At 46.1% G+C, this 19,430-nt stretch overlaps 1 protein-coding gene across 6 annotated transcripts in view; it reads left to right on the top strand.

Moving 5' to 3' along the window:
• RASGEF1B (RasGEF domain family member 1B) overlaps positions 1-19,430 on the top strand; it is a 151,559-nt gene that overhangs the window by 113,826 nt on the left and 18,303 nt on the right. Inside the window, exons 1-2 of one of the 6 annotated variants that reach the window (XM_035324810.1) lie at positions 5,792-5,860; positions 18,481-18,663. In XM_035324810.1, the coding sequence (XP_035180701.1) occupies positions 18,487-18,663 (177 nt within the window). In that variant the 5' untranslated portion in view covers positions 5,792-5,860; positions 18,481-18,486. Of the gene's footprint in view, positions 1-5,791; positions 5,861-6,298; positions 8,158-8,229; positions 9,028-9,405; positions 11,078-18,468; positions 18,664-19,430 lie in introns of those variants that run through there. The other 5 variants (XM_035324814.1, XM_035324813.1, XM_035324812.1 and 2 more) reach the window with 5 other exon arrangements.

The following is a 19,430-nucleotide window of genomic DNA, read 5'->3' as shown; positions in this document are numbered from 1 at the left end:
AGAATGCAGTGCGACTGCCGGGTAAGAAGCAGCCTATAAGCCACCTTAAAGGAAGGAGCTGCTGCTTGTCCTTGAGAGCTGAAGTTGCTTCTCCAACATAATTTCAACCTTATCTGGCCTGAATTACAGGTACCTCACTGTTGTGTGGACCGGTCCTGGGGAAAGGTCAAGATAATTCAGGTAGATATGAGGACAGAGAGTGTAACGATTGTTCTTAGAGTTTAGATGACCATTGCTGTGGTCATCTTCACCGCTTGCCTCACAGGTTTCACAGGAAAGAAAGCAAAACTGGCGTGATACCTTATAACAGTCAGCCCTAGGACACACAAGCAGTAGTAGCTTGGATAAATCCTCTTTGTTACTTAGGAGAGAAAATAATGCTCTTCAAAGGACATCTGTCTTTTCCTTCTGATCCCCACTCAGGTTAGCAGTTGAGGTGAATATTCTGAAGGTGAGTGGTTTCCAAGACTTGATCTTTGTTGTTATACATGGGTTGCCACCCACTTAATTGACAAAAGCACCATGTGTGGAGTGTGAGATGACTGAATGGGGTCCTTGCAGAGTTGCCCTGTTAATTCGGAAACTTTGGCTCCTGGATAAAGCTTCAGAAGTCAAGTACTGCACTCCCTGGCCTGCCACATAATACAGAATTTGATAGATTTGTGCCTTTCTTTGGTGTCTAGGCAGTACCTATCTCTTTTCCAAACAGCACTGATATCCCTTGAGGCTCAACTTGAGAGAAAAGCCACCTACAATTTTATTATTTCCTGTATGATTCCTCCTTAGCTATGACATCCCAATGCTCAATTTCCTTGTCCCATCTACCATGTAGTATTTAATCCTTCCATATTGTTGTCAGTCTGCTTCCGTTTCTTTCGCATGGTTTTGGTGCTAACAGGGAGGCTGCCGAGGGGGCTACAAGAGGCTGTCTCCAGCTCCGGTTCCCACTGCATGGAGGTGTAAGGGGTCCTTTCAGTGTGAGTCCAGCTCAGGCCCCTGGCTGAGATGTCACTTGTGAGAAAGTTGGAAGGAGCTGTGCTGGCAGGCTCACACGTGCTTGTAGAGCAGGCAGCTTTCAGAAATTTAGTTTGTTTGAATTTGGGTGGTTCTTACCTGGAAACGTTCAAGGCTAATGACAGTGAGCATATTCTTCCAAATGTCAAGTCTCTGAGTGTCTTCTCAGAAGGTAACAGTAACACATAAAAAAGAAGTGTAGAAAACACAGGGACATAAAATATTGGACTTCTGCCCAGTATCTTTTCAGAAGAGCAAAAGTAATTTTACTTGAGACTTGCGCTGAGTCTGAAGCGCACCTGCCATCATCAGTTTTAGCTTGGTTGTTTAAACTGTGACCATGTTGTAAGTCTCATTGCAAAGTACGTGCTACAGGAAGTATGGTGTGCTCACCAGAAATCTCTTCATCTTTGCTTACAATTGCACTGTCACACCGCTCCATCAAAACATTTAAGACTATGCTTTTGTATTCTCCTTTGTCAATTGCTGAAGCATATTCGTAATTTCTAATTTGAAGGCAAGGCTTAAGTGATCTTCTGGATTTAGGCCCCTAATCTAATTTAACATTGTAAGTTGAACCTGAAGCAGTTTTTTGAAAATCAAAATAAGACAAGATGTTTGCTATCAGGTTCTGGAAATGCTTTCACCTGTGCAGGTGTCTCAACGATTTCAGCAGGACTTCTGTGCACAGATCGAAATGTGTGCACTGATACTGCCAAATTAATTTTTGCTTGTGAAATTGGGATAAACGAATGCAAACTCTGAAACTTTTCATCGGTCTGTGTTAAGATTCTGGTGTGTATGGGATTCTGCTAAGTACTTTTTGAAATGCCAAATGTGTGTTATGTGCTCTGTATGTAACATGACTTCTCTACAATGAGTTAAACGCTACTTTTCATTTATTTTGACCTTCCCCTTATTTGAAACCGCAGGTTAGTTTTGGCAAGCATTAATAGCTCTTAAATGATTTGTAATCTGTTTTTAATATGATCCTACTTCAAGTTCAATGTGAATAAACGTAGAGCTTAAATGAAACCTGATGTCTTCCTGCTTCATGCAGGGAAGTGCTACAGACCACAGGGTAGGGCCCAAGAGGTTTACACAACAAGTATTGAAATGTTAGAAGAACGGACATCAGACGTTTTCTCTTAATTCTTTTTTGATGGTTCCTTTGGAGTTGCAGCAGGCGGCTAGCAGCTAGTCCAGCTGATTGTTTCACATTGCTCAGACAGAACTGTCCAGACAGGTGCTTGCTGAAACAGGACAGAGTATTTTCTCTTAGTGCTTAAAATTCACCACTGGTTAATAGTAATACAGGCAGCACTTGCACGACCTAACCAGTAAAAAATCACTTGGTAAAATGAGGGAAGTGGTTTCTCATTTATCACTAGGAAATAACAAGTGTTTGGCTGGGGGACGTAGCACAAGCAACACTGTATGCTCTGTATGTAAACTCAGCGCTAGAATTCCCCACAGAGTCGTGAAGGAAACAGGGATATGAACAATTAAGGGAGCTGAAAGGTGTGCTGTTAGAGAGAGGGGAGAAGGCTGGTAATGGTACCAGTTTACATCCTCGCCGAGTTAGGGTCTGAAGCTTTCTCTAGTTTGGCAGACAGGTCAGAATTGACTTGCTTTCTTGTACAGAGTTGCAGGCTATTTTCTTTAGAATTGAAAGAAGAATTTTTGCTATTTCCATAAAAACTACCCAAATAGGTAGTTTTTGGTGTTTCCATAAAAACACCCAAATTCCTCAGAGGTAAGACAAAAATAGTTGACATTTGAAATAAGGAAGAGGGAGTGGGCTGTTTTATCAGTAGACAGATATTCAACCATATGAAACTTGTGGAAGTTAGTCTACAACAGAAACTGTAGAGAAGTAGCAAATCTTGTTATCCGTTGTAAGTATTTCCAGGCGTGGTGATTTTTTCTCAAGTTTCATTTCCTTATGTCATATGATTACATTAAATAGTCTTCCCTTCCCCTTCCTTTTCCCCTTCCATTTTGTATAACTTTTAATTCTTACGTCTTGGAGAAAACACCGAAAGGTATGAATATGTTGATATGAAACTTACCAGCATAGCTACTAGTTATCAGAAAAATAACCTGAATTATCTTGAAAATATACATTTTTGTTCTATGCAAGTATTGAAAGTTTGGGAATTACGCGCCATGTTCTTTGGTAGTTGACATTGGCACTGGTGTTTCACCCTGCCTTTTCTCGAATGGTCAGGAGCCTGCTTATTACCGGTCCGCATGGTCATCTTGTATGCATTTGTTGGTGAGGGATTATCACTATCTGCTAGATGAAAAAATCTCTTCTACCCTACCTACTTGTTTGGAAGTAACACATTCAGATTTTACATGCAGGTGAAAAATAGGTTTTTACAGGAGTTATCAGGGTGGAGATAAGATGGGACTTGGGATCAGGCTTTCCCAAGAGCTCAAATACATGGACAGAGTGGTTTGCAATTTGAGTTCATAGTCTGTATTTCCACCACAATGGAGGGTCTGTGTTAAAGCCCAGCCTAAATGTTGGCCTTCGTGCCAGCAGATCCAGCCATGGACACGGGTCTGAGTTGTAGGAGAACTTTGCACAGCGACTGTATTTAGTGTGCATCAGTCTAATTGGTTTAATCAGATCCCATCTAGGTAGTTTTTTTTTTTTTTTTTTTTACTTTTTATTTGAGCTTAATTCCCTTAATCCATGTTGCTGTTTTGACCAGTACCCTATAAAAAATAAGAACAAATAAGCAAAGCATTTTAGCAATCCAGATTGGGCATGTCCTAGAAAAGTTGACTCATAATTGTGTTTCTCTTACCTCCTTACAGTTTGTGACCTCCTCTAAACTCTTGCCAAGTGATTCATAACCGCCTGCACTACTGCAGAGCGGCCGAGCAATGCCAGGCACAGCAGACAAATTGCCTCTCTTGCCTAACGCGATACTTCGTTGTGGCCCGGTGAGCCGTAGCATTTGCCAGTCTTGCAGCAGCGCAGTGCTGCTGACTCACAGGCAACGCGTCTGCACCACCCTGCTGCCGCTCTGGGGTTGTCCTCTCCGTCGGGAAGCACAGGGTCTGCCTTCTTCACTCTTGTCAGCCTGGACCAAAATAAACCAGGCTTAATGTGCCCAAACGTACCGCTACTTCAGTAGAATGTTTCAGCTTTAAGTCAAAGAGCATGGCTGAAAACACATGAGATGAGGGGAGGAGGAAGCCACTGTTTGGATTCTGAGGGGGGCAAAAGGAAAAAGGGAAAATCCTTTATCCAGATGAAGTCTGAAATTTTTTCTAGTGGATTTCTTGTAGGTATGCCAACAAGAGTTGTAGATTTGTAGGGTAAACAGGAATTTAGCAAGAATATTAAATGATGTATTGCACTGGGAAACCTGTTACAGACAGGAAATGGCGTTAGAAAGAAACATTACAGAGTGGAGCCTGAGGAAGATAAGGAGCACCACCCTCAGATATACACCAAAGTGGGAAAAAGGATGAGAAAGGTACATGTGAAACTGCTGTGGCCTCTGACTTGGCCTCGTGTCATCTTCTCCAGAAGTTACGCACCAGTGTCATTTAATTGCCTTGCACTGTGACGCTGTGCAAGGGGACAGGGCGGGCTTGGATGCAAATCCCCAAGTTGAAGAACTCGCACGTTGTTTCAGGAGCTCTCACGTGCACGTTTATCAAGTCTGGATTCCAGAAGGGGATCGTGTGGGCAATTTACTATTATTATCTTGCCAGCTCAGTAATTTTAAAAACATATTTTTGAAGTATTTCTTTCTAGAGCCTGAATTGATAGAGATGGAAATGCGGGTAGGACTTCATGACAGCCTCCAAAATCGACTTGGCCAAAGGAGTTCAGGTTTATACGTTGCTTCTTCTGCTGAGCGCAGAAATAGCCAGAGGCACCTTGCAAGCGTTTAACTACCGGGGACAGTTTTTCTTCAATTACTGAGAGATTTGATGCTTGTGGGTAGCTTCACATGTAAATGATGAGCTCTGACCCAATTTCTGCCACTTGTTTGGCAGATGAGTGTACTGATGGCTCCAGCTCAGTGTGTGGTAGCAATCAAAAAAGCAAATCGAGCATAGATTGGGAATTGCCAGGAGGGGATGGAGAGCAGGAGAAGCTGGTGTGCAGCTCCCTGTAATCTGGGGTTCAACTGGACCTCACGTAGTTTGTGCAGCTCTGGTTCCCTCATCTCAGAAAAGGTTCAGAAGGCCCGAGAAGGGTAACAGGGTTTTCAGAGACGTGGGCCCTGTGTTTGCTCTGCCACTCGATGCGAGATCCAGGGGACAGCAGAGGGAAGCTGCTGAGCCAGGTTCGAGAGAAACGCACGGCGGGGGCTCCTCGGGCAGCCCTAGCACATCCATGCAAGTCCTCTCCGAAGAACCCTGTGGCCGGGACCATAGCCGGAAGGGAAATCTGAGGGCTAACGGACTAGCAAACAACTCCAGGCTCAGCAAAACCACGGAGCTGTGCCAAAAACAGAGGCTGGGAGACTGCTGGAGGAAGCGCCTGTGCTTAGCGTGCTCTCGCCGTTCCCCACGCCTCGGCCACGGAGGGAGGCGAGGTGCCGGGCAGGCTGCCTGCGGGGGTCCGGGCCTGGGGGCACGGCGCTGCTCTGAGGGCACGGAGCCGTCGGCAGGCTGGAAGCCCCCGCGCCGCGCTCCCCCCGCGCTGCCCGCCCGCAGGCGGCGGGGCCGGGGCGAGGCCTCCTCCGCTCCGCCTCCGCCCTGCCAGGCGGCCCCGCCGCTCGCGTGGGGAGCCCGGCCCGACCCGGTGCGGGGCGTGCCTGCGGGCGGCGAGGCAGCAGCCGGGGCCCAGAGCGCCTGCGGCCACCTCCAGGTAGGGTCCGAGGGGCTGCGGTGCTCGGCTCCGCGTCCGGCCGGCCGGCTCCTGCGGTAGGGTGCTGCCTTTCCTCCCGGCGGGTGTCTCCTGATCGGCTGCCAGAGCTGTGTGTTTCTGCGGGGTTACGGTGCTGGGGAGGGGAGAGAGGCTTTCCCCCAGCGGAAGAAGCACTTGGCGGTCGGGCGGCTGCGTGCTTTTTCCTGCCGCCTTCCCTGTATTCGCGGGGGACGGGGTCCTAAAACGCACAGCACCAGAAGTACGATGCCCTGAGATGCTTTCCTCGTTTTCATTTAAAGCCACCTGTTCAATGGATGGCTGCTGATTCGGGTGGGAGGGATGAAAATGCACCGATCTGCCAGGTTGTCATTGTAGGGCGTGCGGGTGGGACAGGTGCGTGCGCGGCGACAGCCGAGCGTGGCGGCGGGCTGCTCGCTGTCGGGACACGGGCTGCGTGTGACAGGTGAAACTTCAGAGCCCCGTCCTCTGCCAAGCGGGAGCGCTGGAGGCGTGCAGCTGGGGGACAGCGAGAGCAGCGGCTGAGGAAGGACCTGAGACCGAAGCTACGCCGCTCTCGCAGCAGACTGCAGACCAAGGCAGCCCTAACAACGAGCAATGCCTCCCTGCCTGCCTGTGGGTAAACCTCAATACAGCGCAGAGCGGCGGGGAAAGCTCCGTGAGGAGTTCCCCTGAGCAAAGCGGAGGAGAGCCGACTCCTACCCAAGGAGAAGGGCCAGAAAAACCCAGGGAGAGCCCTGAACAAAGAGGTGCTCTCAGCCCGGACCGACAGCTGTCCCTCCACGGCAGGAGAGCTGGGGGCTTGTGTCGGGGAGGCTGCCCGTGAAAGTGCTGCTGGGGGGAGATGGGGACCCTGGCTGGCAGGACTGCGTCTGTGTTCCGCCTCTTTATTTTGAAAGCTGGCATCTGAGAGATGTCTCCCTCAGCCTTCTCCTGCAGCTTTCAAATGAAACGTCTTAGAAGCTGGGAATCAGCTGAAAATCTATGCTAAGTATACTCTGGACAAGTGGGTAAGACATTGCTTTGATTTTGGGTCAGTGATGGGGGCATCGCTGCTTTAAGCAGGCAGGACTGAGACAGGCTATTGTAGGTTTTGTTAACTCCTTGTAAAAGAGAAAAAGAAAGTACTGGTCTGTCAGGGGTTAAGCTCGCAGCCGTAACACATGCTGATGAAAATGCTTTTTGTCCAGCACAACAAATCCCTGTTTGTTTGGGTTCTCAATGGTCTCTTTCTCCCGAGCGCTCTGGGGGCAGCACAGTGCATTGTTACCTGTGCTCTAGTTCGATGAGCTACCTGGACAGCCCTTGGGCAGTGCAGTGAGGAAGGTACCTGGCACCTGTTTGTGGTGTGGTGAGTGAACTGCTGGCACGCCGTGATGGGAACAATAGGCAGCAGTTTTAGACTGAAGTTCCATTGGAAAGGAATGTGAACTGGAAACGCTGAAAAGGAGGGAGTTGCTTTTCGTAAGCAGGAATAGTTAAGAAATAATAATAATAATAAAAAAGGTTAGTTTGACTGGGCAAAGATAGGAAGGGGCTGTGTGTGGATCATGTTGTTAGTTTATACTACATGGCTATAAGGGTCCGGTGTTACGACACCCACTAGAGCTGACACGATTATGTAGGTGGGTCTTCCTGGATACCTTTTGCTACCTGACTACTTCAGCGTTGATGTTCCCCTTGGAAAAGTTGCTACAAAGCTAAATGGCTAAAACTTAGTAGAACTGGTACTCTCCAGTGCCTCAGAAATGATCAGCTGTGAAAGGGTTAAGCGATGTTTGGGGCCAAAGATGCAGAACTAGGGCTAGCTGCTGCTAACCGGGATGCTTTGTGGCTCCAAGTTTTTCTGAGTATCCAGCACTAGGTGTCGCAAAGAGAGGAGGCATAAGAAGCATTGCATGGTTCGCACTCTGGGGCTTTCCTTTCTAAATCAGAGCGTTTAGAAACTTTTCTTTCTACGCAAGGCTGCAGGCAGCTTTTGCTGGGATGTTGAAACAGGGTTCGAGCTAGTTCGTCATTACACTTAGAAATGGTGGTGGGAGTTCTGCGAAATGACTGAGAAACAGATGAGCTCGTCGTATTCGCTTCTTTCTTGGCGTGGGTGTGTTGTTCTTCCCACTGTGTCCCTGTTCGGTCTGTAGAGCTCCTTTCATTAGCTGTGATCCTTCTCACCCATTTGGAGAGATTAGTGTCAAAGCTCCAGCCCTGAGCAGGGGAGCTGTCAGAGGAGATTTCTTTTAAGGGGCACTGTCTGGAGAAGACAGCCTCGACTTCTGGAGGTAAAGATGATCCAAGCCACTCATTTCCTTGTGTCTTTACGCAGTGTTCCTTAATCAAAAACGAATTCTGTCTTTGAAGAATAGGCAAACAGGCCGAGCTGAAACAGTCATTTGACTGCCTTTTTGCTGCTCAGCATACAGTTGGGCAGTACAGAATAAAGGAGTCATTTGGAACAGGGTGGCCACATTTCAGTGAAGGAGACAGATTTTCTGACTGTTCCTGCATGAGCATCTTTTTCAGAATGTTGGTAGGTATGCAGGTGTACTCTGCATGCACTGACAAGAGCCCTTTGCTTGACGTAGGTTTGTGGGACTGAGCCACATCATCTCATAAACACTTGACTACAAAATGAGCTTGCAACAAAAGTTCCAGCGTGCATTCTGCAGCCACAGCAGGGACAAGACATCATTTACAAACCGGAGACAAAGATTCTACCTCCAACTGAAAGCTGGTTTTAATTTCTTCTCTATTACAGCTGCTGTGAGAAGTAGCATTAAAAAAGCTAAATCACTACAGTGAGGAACATGTGTGGATTGCACTCGGTATGCCTGCCTTTTAAATTAGAAAATGGGCAGGATCATGGAAACAATAGAGCTCAGTCTTCCTAGGTAGCTCGAGAATAGCACTGCATGACTCAGATCCACGTATTCTGACTACTTTGCTTTTGATTCATTAAAATACATCTTCTCCCCAGAGTAAAATGTTCCCTAGGTCACCTGCCCCTCCCATGGGGTCAGGTGTTCCGATTACATCTTGTCACATCTGAAAACAGGGCCAGAAATACCAGCTCACATGCCAGTAGAGAGAGCAGCCTGGGAAGCTGTGAGTCTGCAGCAGCCAGCACACCGAGGCATTTAGCTTCACGACCAGTAAGGCAGAGGATAAATATGCTTGAGTCAGGTTGGGCAGTGGGGGATTTTCGCAGGTAATTGCTCTCACAGGTACCAGGGCAGGTGCTTTCTGCACGAGAGCAGCGTGCTGACCTGACGGCACCTGCCCATCAGCGCTGTGCCTTGACCCTCCCTGCAGAGATTGGGTTGTATTATCCTGGGTTTATGATGATCCTTTCACAACCCAAGCTGGTGTGTGTTCGCTGAATGCCATTCCTATTGTGTGTTGCCTTAGTACGTGTAATCCTTTCCAAGGCAAGGAGGCTTTGGCCCATCGGTTGCAGAACCCAAGGGTCCACCTTCTGCTGAGCATGGGAACTGCTGCTGGCTGCCCAAGGCTGACAGGTACCAGCAGATGCTGCGTGCCGGTGGATTCCTATTACCGCCCTGCCTACACTAGGGTGGTAGAAAGTCTTCGCAGTCGGTTTGGCTGGGCTCTTTTCCTCCTTGGTTTTCCAAGCAGCTGGTCGAACTGACTGGAGCCAGCTGCTTTACGAGTCCGCTGTGCCTCAGAGCCAGCTCTGCTCGAGAAACCACTGGCTGATACTCAGCCAAGGTACAAAGAGGTGTCAGGCAAGTACTGCTGACTCGGGTACAGAGCCCTGTTTGCTCGTTACAGCCAGAATAGGGCCATCCCTCTTTATCTGTAACCTAGACACTGGAAGGTTTGGGTTTCTGTTTGTCTGGAGGTCTCTTCCAACCTAGGTGATTCTGTGAACTCTCACACAGGCTGCTTTTAACTAGCTGCGTATCTGTAACTGCTGGTAAAACTTCTGCCGTTCATGGAAACGTAAGCTGTTCCTAAATGGAAAACCAGAGGCGATGTGAACCTCTTGCCTCAAACCAGCATTTTTTTTTCTGCGTTATCTAAATGTAAAAGTGACGTGGTGAGGTTTTAGGTAGGGCCAGTTAAATAAACTGAAATAAGTACTGATATTTAACACTATCACAGCCTGCTGTTGTAAATTACAACCTGGCTGTCTATCATGATTATGAAAGGGACTGGTGCTCTCTTCTTAAGCGTACTGTGGGTTTCACCAGAAGACCAAGCACAGATTTCTGGAAAGAGCTACAGCTTTAACTTCAAAAGGTGTCTGGCTCTGATGAGGTTGAGAAGGGAACCATTGGAAGAGAGCTCCAAGCTCAAGACTAGTTATGCACTTCTGGCATTAGAACTCTGTGATACACCTTCTGTGCCCCTTTTGAAAAAAGGTCTTGGAACTTAATGAAAGGAGGTAACCCCACACTAATCCCTCTTTGTACTGTCACGGAGAGGAATTCAGTAATGAGAAACTGAGTGACTTGGCTAAAGCCACGTGAGGAGTTTGTAGCAGGTCTTGGCACTGAAATGATGCTTTTTTTGGTTGACTGTGGACGTGCATGTGAGCAGTTGTTTGTGAAGCTTCTTATCACTGTGTGCTTATTGAGACCCACACGTTGCCACCAAGCGTGCTGATAAAGTCTGTCTTTTGGCCTCAGTGCCCTGAGGTGGGTTAGGATTGTGGAGGTTCGTATCCCTGTCACATAAAATGGATCATGGCGGGAATTTGATACCTCATTGAGATCAGCTGTACTCTGTTCTGTATAGGGAAAAGCACTCCCATCTCTGTTCGCAGCATCAGTTTTCTGTTCCTTCGCTTGTACGAAGAATGGAACAGGCTAAGTTTGAAGCCCACAGGAGGTGTTATGTGTGGTACGGAAACGATAGCGAGTTGGGGCTCTGATTCACTGGTGGGGATGGCATAGTACAGATGACATCTCAGCTCCCAGCTGTCCACCCCACCCTGCTCCCCGTTCCTGGATAGCTGAGCCATTGTGAATCACCTGCTGAATCACTGAGTTTTGAACGTGATATTTTGAAGTAAATCATCACTGCTGATGGTCTGCCTTAAAACTCCTGACTGCAAGCTGCAGGAGTTCATCAGCTGATCGATGAGCAGCTCAGCACGCAGGAGGCTGGGCTGGTGAGCTGCTCTGGCCTCGAGAGCTGCACCGTGCTGCTGGAGGGGAGCCCTGACGGTGTGCAGAGGTGGGTTTAATGAGCATATTTTTTCTCCGCAGCATTTTGTCTTTTAGGGCTATAATGTTCGAGAGCTGACTGCACCCAGCAGAACACATGGCAAAACTCTTCTATATTTCTCAGGGTGCAAATCGAGGAATGCTGTGTATTTCTAAAAACCTCACCCTACTTCAGCAAGTTAAAAATAATAATAATAATAATAAAAAAACCATGAGGCTTTAGCATTGTGCTCATGTGTGTTAGATATGCTTGTACTCTTATTTCAAAGCTCTCAATTTTGCCGTCAGCAGTTCCAGCTGATTTCTTAACACTCTCTGTTGGGTAGCCAATAATAAGCTGTTTTTCTTGATGGTGCTTGATCATGAATTAAATGTAACATTTTGGACTGAGGAGATCATGCTGAGCTTATGTATTGGTTTGGTTTTAAAGAAAGTGCTTGGAGCACTTGGACATTATTGGATGTATAACATGTATATGGATATATATATATACATAACATATACATCTATATTATATAATAACAATAAATGGAAAAGGTCCATTTATTATTTTTGTCTACATGAAATACATCCTAGGAGATATTAAAAAAAAAAACAACAACACAACAGTAGGTTCTTAACACGATCCCAGTTCTGGTTGTGCATCGAACTTTCCTTGCTTTCAGTCCAGCTGTCTGCTCATAAATTTTGGTAGGAAAGATAGCTTGGTGTGTTGTCTGCTGTTAAAGATGGGTGGTATTTCATTGCATGCTTTGGCTGGTCTGAGGCCTTTGTGCATGCTTTTCCATTTAATTCATTCTGTAAATCACTTGAGGTTTACAGGAATCGCTGTGGAGCGTGCGGTGGACTGAACTTTTCTAGAATCTTTGGAGGCTTGTGACATATAATTACTGCTGTGCAAATCCATCACGTCACTGATAACAGATACTTAGGTGGCTCATGATTTAAACCTTTCCTCTGTCATGGGAAAAAATATGATGTGGGATTATCAAAGAGATTTACAAGTCGAAAGAAACATTAATGGGAGAACAAGCCCTATCTTGAGCTGGAATTGAATAAAAATGTTAAAGGGACATCATCCTGCTGTTGACAACTAGGCAAAAAAAAAAAAGCCTGCTTAAAGATGTTTCAGTCAGTGACGGTATACAATTCACATAATGTCTGTCTTTTTGAAGAATAAATGTCATTTTGAGCTTTAACCTACAGATAAAGATCTCAGCTGCATTGCCATCATGATAAGATAACAAGAGTGTCGAGAAAGCTAATAATGCGTCATATGCGCAGTCTTGTTTTCATGTTCTGTGTTTAAAGGCTGCTGCGTTTGAGAGTCCAGCAATACAGACAGCTTGATTTGTTTTGGTCTGGAGGAACATATGTCCTGTTCTCTCCCTTGGCCTGTGTGATTTTCCTGCACCTGGGATTTTTGCCATGCTGCAGTCTGCCTGCCTGCAAAGCCACCCTCAGCGCTGCTGGACACGTCTTGAAGTTCCTGCCTCAGGGAAGAAGAGCATGGGGAAAGGGTAGAAGGGAGCTTGGTTCTTCGGGCAAGGAGTTAGAGCAAATCAGCATCACGAGGAGCTTCTTTATCTTCCCTTTTTTCTACCCTTGCAGATTCTGAGAAATTCAAAGCACGCTTAGTAACGCCCTGCACTTTTCTTAATGCTCCCAAATGTACACACAAACGCATGCATGTCCATCACACTTGCAGTTCAGTATCCTAGGGCTTTAGTTTTGAATTACTGAGGACCTGCCTAATTACTGTGCCAAAGTTCTCATACGTGAGTGATCAGTCAGCAGTAGTGCATCTGACCCTTCCCACATCATCAGCTGGATCTATTTTTACCAAGAATGAAGAAAGAGTTCCTTTCCGCGTCTGGGAGGGAAAAGCCTTTCATTGAAGTTCACTTCCTGCTCTGTTCTTTGCGTACTAGCAATTTTCTTTTACGGCCTATTGTTGCCTGGGTAATTTTTTGAGAACTTTACAAAATTGTTCATCCTCTGCTGTTTCAGTGAAAATGAAGAGGTGGCTCAAGGCTCATCTACTTTGTTTTGCCTGCCGGAGATCTTTGCTTGCCCTGCCAGAGGCTACGACGCGCTCACTGTTCTTCAAATATATTTCTGCTGTTATGTCACTGTCCAGCAGGATCACTTCCAGATAGTTTCAGCCCTCATATTACTCTGTGGTGAATTCCTTCTTAGTTCCTCTTATCTTGCTCTCCATTTCATCCAGGAAAAGATACGTCACTTGCCTCTTCACCTCCTCTGTGAGTATGAAATACCATTTACACTTCTCTGCCTCTTACAAGAAGCATTTCTCAAGCATTTTCTGGGGAGGACAGTATATAGGTGAAGGAAGTGTAAGACAAAGTTGGTGCTAAAGTCACACTGTCAGAGTTGTATGGCAAAGTGAAATACCTCAGGGAAGAACTGCAAGAAACAAAACTTGAGCTAGGGTCGTTCTGTGATTGTTTCCGTAAGGCATATGAAGCACTGATCTGGGAGTTTTCAGATTTCTTATCTTGGTAATAACGTGAGCTGTACAATTTCACTTTACATTTCAGTGCAAAAACCAGATGCTTTGTAAACAAAGCAAACACACCCAGGTTGTGTGGAATGCGAAGGGTGGCCTCTGTGTCTGGTATGCTTTTGTTCTGGGTAGCCTGGATTGTTGTATAAAATGCTCTACACTTTTCACAAACACTTCAGAAACAGTTAAGATAAGGCTGGATGTTGCTGCTAAGCACCTAGTCCTTACTTCCTTTCTATAGGTTTCCAGGGAAGCTCATTCCAACTTGCTCATGTTTTCCCATTTTAGTGCAAACTGTTCAGATTTGTAGGTCCCAGCAGTCTGCTGTTTTGCCATACCCCAACTTTATGAGGGCCTCCATTGAGAACGCTCTGGGGAGTGCAATCCTTCTGTAAATGTGGTTTGGGGTTTCTGACGTGTAGGGTGAAGCAGCTCTGTGGGGATGTAATTGCACATTTGAGGTTGGCATCCTGCGTGAGGAGGTGTGCTTTCGGGCTGGTAAAAATTCGGTGACCACTCCCCATGTGGCGTGGGAGATACCTGACCTAACTGAAGAGCTGAAGATGTTTGGCAGTGGCTTTAAAGGCACCTTTCAAGGTTAGTAGTGAACCTCTCTGTGGGTGCCCCTGTGAAGGATGCAAGTTACCCACGTTGTTTGTTTTGGTTTATACCCCCGTTGAGCTCTTTAATGTACACAAAAAGAAAACAAACAAATGCTATCTTCCTCTGCTGCTAGTAGAAAACTGATTTTTCTTCTGTTGCTGAACACAGAGGTCTGGATGAGCACTTGGCAGGCTGGAAGCTTTGTCCTGATTCCTTTAGTTCTGCCAGACTGGATCTTGGCAAGGAAACTGCAGGAAACAGTGGGGTTTTGAGCATGTTGCCTTCGGTTCTGACATTTTATTTACACAGCTCTTGCGAGGACTGCTGAGGCTTCTTTTTTGTGAGCATGCTATTTGAAGTCAGAGTTATGGAACCTTAATGTCCAGGATCTCACATTCTCCTTGATGTTACCAAATGCAGAAACAAGTTTTATTTGTCTTTCCACAATGTAGAGTTACTAACTTGTGTCTGTTACCGGAAAGCATCACTTCTAGAGCCAGGAAATTATTTCAGTGCTCATTCCTTCAAGTCAGATCAGGTTAGAATTAAATAAATAAACATTTTGCATGTTAGAAATAGCCAAATGTTTCCAAAACCCAGGTTAAAAGTTGCAATTTTAACCTGGGATGTTTTTCGCTAGAGTCATCTTTTCTGTCTTTCTAATTCCAGCCTGTCAGGTGTATTGTGGTGGCTTATCGATATTTTCAGGTCCTAAGATGCATCTGCTCTGTACACCAAGACTTTGTGGGCCAGATTCTGCCCTGTGACTGGAATTTCACTTCCAGTCAGGTTATTCTGAAGGCAGGGTTGGTGTTATGTATTTAGCTCCTGAGCTAATTAGAACGAAGCGTGCTGCTTTTTGTCTCCACCTCCATGTGAAATAGAGCAAAAGGGTCAGGGTACTTGAGGAACCCTGGTGGAAAAGCACACGTGTTATATGAATCATCCTGTTGGCTGTGCTATATTTATCTCCGTCACACTTTGATATCCTCCCTTTTCATTGCACAGAGAACGTGCCCTCTGTCTTGTTCACTTAGGAATGAAATCTGCCGTGTCTGAACTCGGGGCACACAGGACATCTCTTCCCTAGTACGGCCTGGCATCTCGCTGAAGCAGAGCTGAACCATCTCTGTCAAGTGGCTTCCAGAAATAGACAGCAAACAAGTGAGCAAACAGCAAACAACATGTACTTTTCAGGGGCAGTCTTTTTGGAATTTTCATTGTTATGAATCAGGACATCTAGAAATGACCTAAGGATATTTTTGTGTTTCCTCTTGATTCAGGCACTAGGATATTCTGTGTCACAAATTTAGATCCATCTGAAAAAGGATCTGCATGATTCGGGGACTAAATGTACTAAGAGCTAGGGGACTGAAAGTTTCTAAAAGTCTCATGCCCTTTGGGAGTTACTAGAGTTAAGCACTGCCTGCTGACTTTCTAAAAAAAAAATTAAAAAATCACATATTTTAAAGGGTACTATTACAAATCATGCATGCGTAAAAGGAGCTGGAGAAAACCTTTCTGTGACTCACACCTGTTCCAGTTCTTACCATGCCAGACATTAGTGGTATGATGGAAGTGGGGGCTTTTCCCCAAACCCTGTATCACCTCAGCCTTTGATGAAATCAGATAGTACCTAACTGCTCTGGGGTGCTGATGGTTGTACGAAATCACAAGTGTTTGCTGGTCAGATTGGGTAAAACCTCTGCAGATTCCAGTCTCATGCTGATAGGGGCTGATCTGGTTAATGCGAGACCTGGATCAAAACCAGCTCCTCTCATAGTGCTTTTTACAGCGCCAAAATTGATGCCAAGTGGTGTTGCAGAACCAAACTAGTGTTTCTTACTTTCCCTGTGGAGCTTTACCTTGCAGCCACAGGGTTACAAATGCTTGCTGGGTGGGTGGCAGTTTGCACCCTCTCCATTACCGCTTGTCTTTTGGCTATGAAGCATCACCATGGTAGCTGAAACAACTTCTACACTGTGGTATGAGCAGGACATCTTTCAACACGAGCGGACTGTAGAGTATTTAGCATTTGTTCAAGTCCATGGTTTGCAATTAAAACATGGTGAGCTTTACACAGTTTGAAAACCCAGGAAATATTGCACAAGCTCTTTAACTGATATTTGGTTTCTTAGACTTTGCTAGCCTTGCAAAGAGCCTGAAAAACCAAGAGCCTATATGCCACAGAATGCTTTGTTGTTGCAGAGGGTGGCAGTGGTTAGGCTGCATCGTACTTGCCCGGTGTCTCTTGTACAGGAGCCTTGTTCGGGTCAGGCCTGCACCTTGTGCTGCAGCGCATGTACTTACTTTATTCTTCTCCTCTCCCCAGTGCGTCAGGCTGGCCAGAATTGTATCCCTGGGTGAACAGCTGCACAGAGTGACTAATGTGACTTTTCAGACATGGAGACTCCTTTTTGATGCAAATATCAGTTGGCTTCTTGCAAAGCAGGATTAGTGCAGGTCATGTAGGCCACGAGGCTCTGTTCCCTGTCCCTCTCTATCGTAGCACTGGAGTTTGGCTTTCCCTTATTGTTTACTTTCTGAATCTCTCGGTCTTGTGCTAGTTTGAATGCCTCCGTTGTCCAGACGTGCTGCCAGAAGCAGGGAGGCTTTGGCTCTGTGCGTGGTGCTTTAGGTCCCCGGGAATCTAGCTAATAACTTAATAGCTTCTCATCTCTACCAAGCTCCCTCTGAAAAGTGCTTTGTTGTGAGCTGCGGAGCACACAGATGGCAGCATGCTACTTATCTCCGGGCTGTCACATTGCTAGTTGTTCTCAAAACAGGGTGCCTTTGCAGACTGGTGTTCGCCCAGGTCTGTGGCTCTAAAGAACCTTTTCCACAAATAGGATTTGATACAATGGAGAGAAAAGCAACAGCATCTGCACTTACAATGATGGCTCAGAGGCATTACAGCTCTTTTCAGGCACATGCTCCATCAGCACACAAGCACGGCAGCCTGTAGAAATTACCCTCACAATTTAGCCTCCCAAGCCTGGTAGTTGTGGAGAGGAGTGGAAGCAGTGCACGGTAGCATTTTGCATTTGCTGCATCTGCTCCCCAGTTACGACCGGCCCATTAGCACTCAGCACACAGTAGCTGCTGTAGTAGAGCTGAAAACTGTCCGTATTTGTGGTTAGAAGTGGGCATAAACTTGGCTAGCAGTCAAGGCTGTAAAATCCCAGGTTCCTTACACTGACAAGAATGGCTGCTACCAGAAGGCAGGGGAGGGGAGGAAAGGAGGGTAAAACCAGCCAGCAAGTAATCACAGTGATTTTATCTTTCTGCCCTTTTGCATGCTGCATCACCAAAAGAGCTTGTGGGTGGTCGCATCCCCCTCGCCGCCCACCCACCACCGTGGATGGCTGAACAGCCCACAGCACGGGCTCATCGTTTTCCCCAGTAAGGCATTTTTATTCTGCAGACACTAGGATGCAGACTGCTGAGGAATTCTTTCATTTTTCCTTAGGAGACTGAAGCTGGCAAACAGAGGACTGGATTTCTCACCTTCTTATTAAATTTTGAGGAAGGTTAACAGAGCTCTGACTCCGCTTGCATCTTTGAAAACATAGGTAAACTTGGACAGTGCTTATAAGCTGTATGTGGGCATGTCCTTCCAAATGTCTGTGGAGTAGAGGTGGAGGTAGATGCTCCAAAGCATTTGGTCTTAGCCTGGATCATGCCTGTCACAGAGTTAAAGGGAAGACCGAGCACTGAGGGTGAAATTAGGAAAAAGTGGCAGTCGTGTCGCATAAGGACACTGTCCTCATGCACCACCTTTTTTCAGGGTTTCCCTTCATGCTGTCCCTCTGTACTTGTTGGGCTCTGCATGCCCCCGACAGCCTGAACGTGGTGCCACATCAACGTGCTGCCCTCATGGCTCTGCTGTCAGGGGGTTGCCCAAATCTGTGGAGGAACGTTATGCCGTGTGCCCAGAAGTGTTAAGAGGAAGTTTGCTTTCCCAAAACCTCTGACAAGAGTCTTGAATGTTCCTTCTCACTCTTAACCTCGACCTCTTACCTGTAATTTAACAAAGAAATGCCAAGACACAAAAAAAGTGCCTGGTAATTGTGATAGGCAGTGATGAGAGCCCTCACTGGACTTTTGCACAGGCTGCAGGACAATGCAATCCTTATCGCTCTGTGCGAGTGACCCAGGGCATGATATTGGTTTGCTTGTTTGTTTGTTTTTCCTAGTGCAAAGCCATCTTGAGTGTAGAATGCCTTTTGTGTAGCACCTTCTTATAATAAAGTCATATCTCTTTTGTGCATGTGTCTCCTCAGGAAAGGATGCCGCAGACACCTCCCTTTGCAGCGATGTTTGACAGCAGCGGCTACAACAGGAATCTCTATCAGTCCAAAGAGGACAGCTGTGGAGGCCTCTATTACCATGACAACAACCTCTTGTCAGGGTCTCTGGAAGCTCTGATCCAGCACTTAGTACCCAACGTAGATTACTATCCTGATGTAAGTATGTGCGCCCAGCGAGCTCTGTGGCTAGGCCTGATGTATCTCAGGAAGGGAAGCTTTCAGGTGCACAGCAAAAGCAGAATGCGTCACATGAAACTGCTAAGGAATGGGTTCAGCTGGCTGGTAAAAACATGCTTCGAGTGAGTTCAGCATGCAGGAACTCACCTGATGTTGGAAATCTAATCCTTTATTACTGCTGTTATGGAGTGTAACCCTGGTGACTCATTTATAAAGAAAATACCTAGTGTGGCTTACTGTTCGATGGATTGTATGTACCCCTGACACTTAAAAATCTGTCGAATCTTTTGACAGCAAGCTGAGGAGAAATGACAACCACCATGACATGATTAATGTGTTTAGTTTAAGAATAAACAGTTCTTAATGCATGTGTCCCATAGCTCGTCTCAGGCCCACGCATATTTTGCAATTAGCATCTGAAATGTCAAACTATTACCACGTTGTTCGGAATCAGCAGCAATTGGACGTGAGAATAGGGCATTTCTCATTTGAGAATTTTTGTCCTGTCCAGATGCATCTGTGCATTGAGATATTTTATATATCATTTAGAAAAGAAGAATGATACCAAAAGATCTGGGAAAGGGAGTGGCCAAGGGACAAACTACATTAATTTTTGTTGAAAGACTCTGGCTGAGGACATAAATCTGCTTGTATTCAGCTTTGGTTGATGTCATTGGTGCATTTACAATTCCAAGACAGGAGCTTTTGAAACTTATATCAGGGTTAGCAGCACCACAGGACTGTGC

Source organism: Oxyura jamaicensis, chromosome 4 (assembly GCF_011077185.1).
Source record: "Oxyura jamaicensis isolate SHBP4307 breed ruddy duck chromosome 4, BPBGC_Ojam_1.0, whole genome shotgun sequence".
Classification (NCBI taxonomy): Eukaryota; Metazoa; Chordata; class Aves; order Anseriformes; family Anatidae; genus Oxyura; species Oxyura jamaicensis.
Note: the sequence above shows the minus strand (reverse complement) of the source record. Positions and strands in the feature narration are given on the sequence as shown.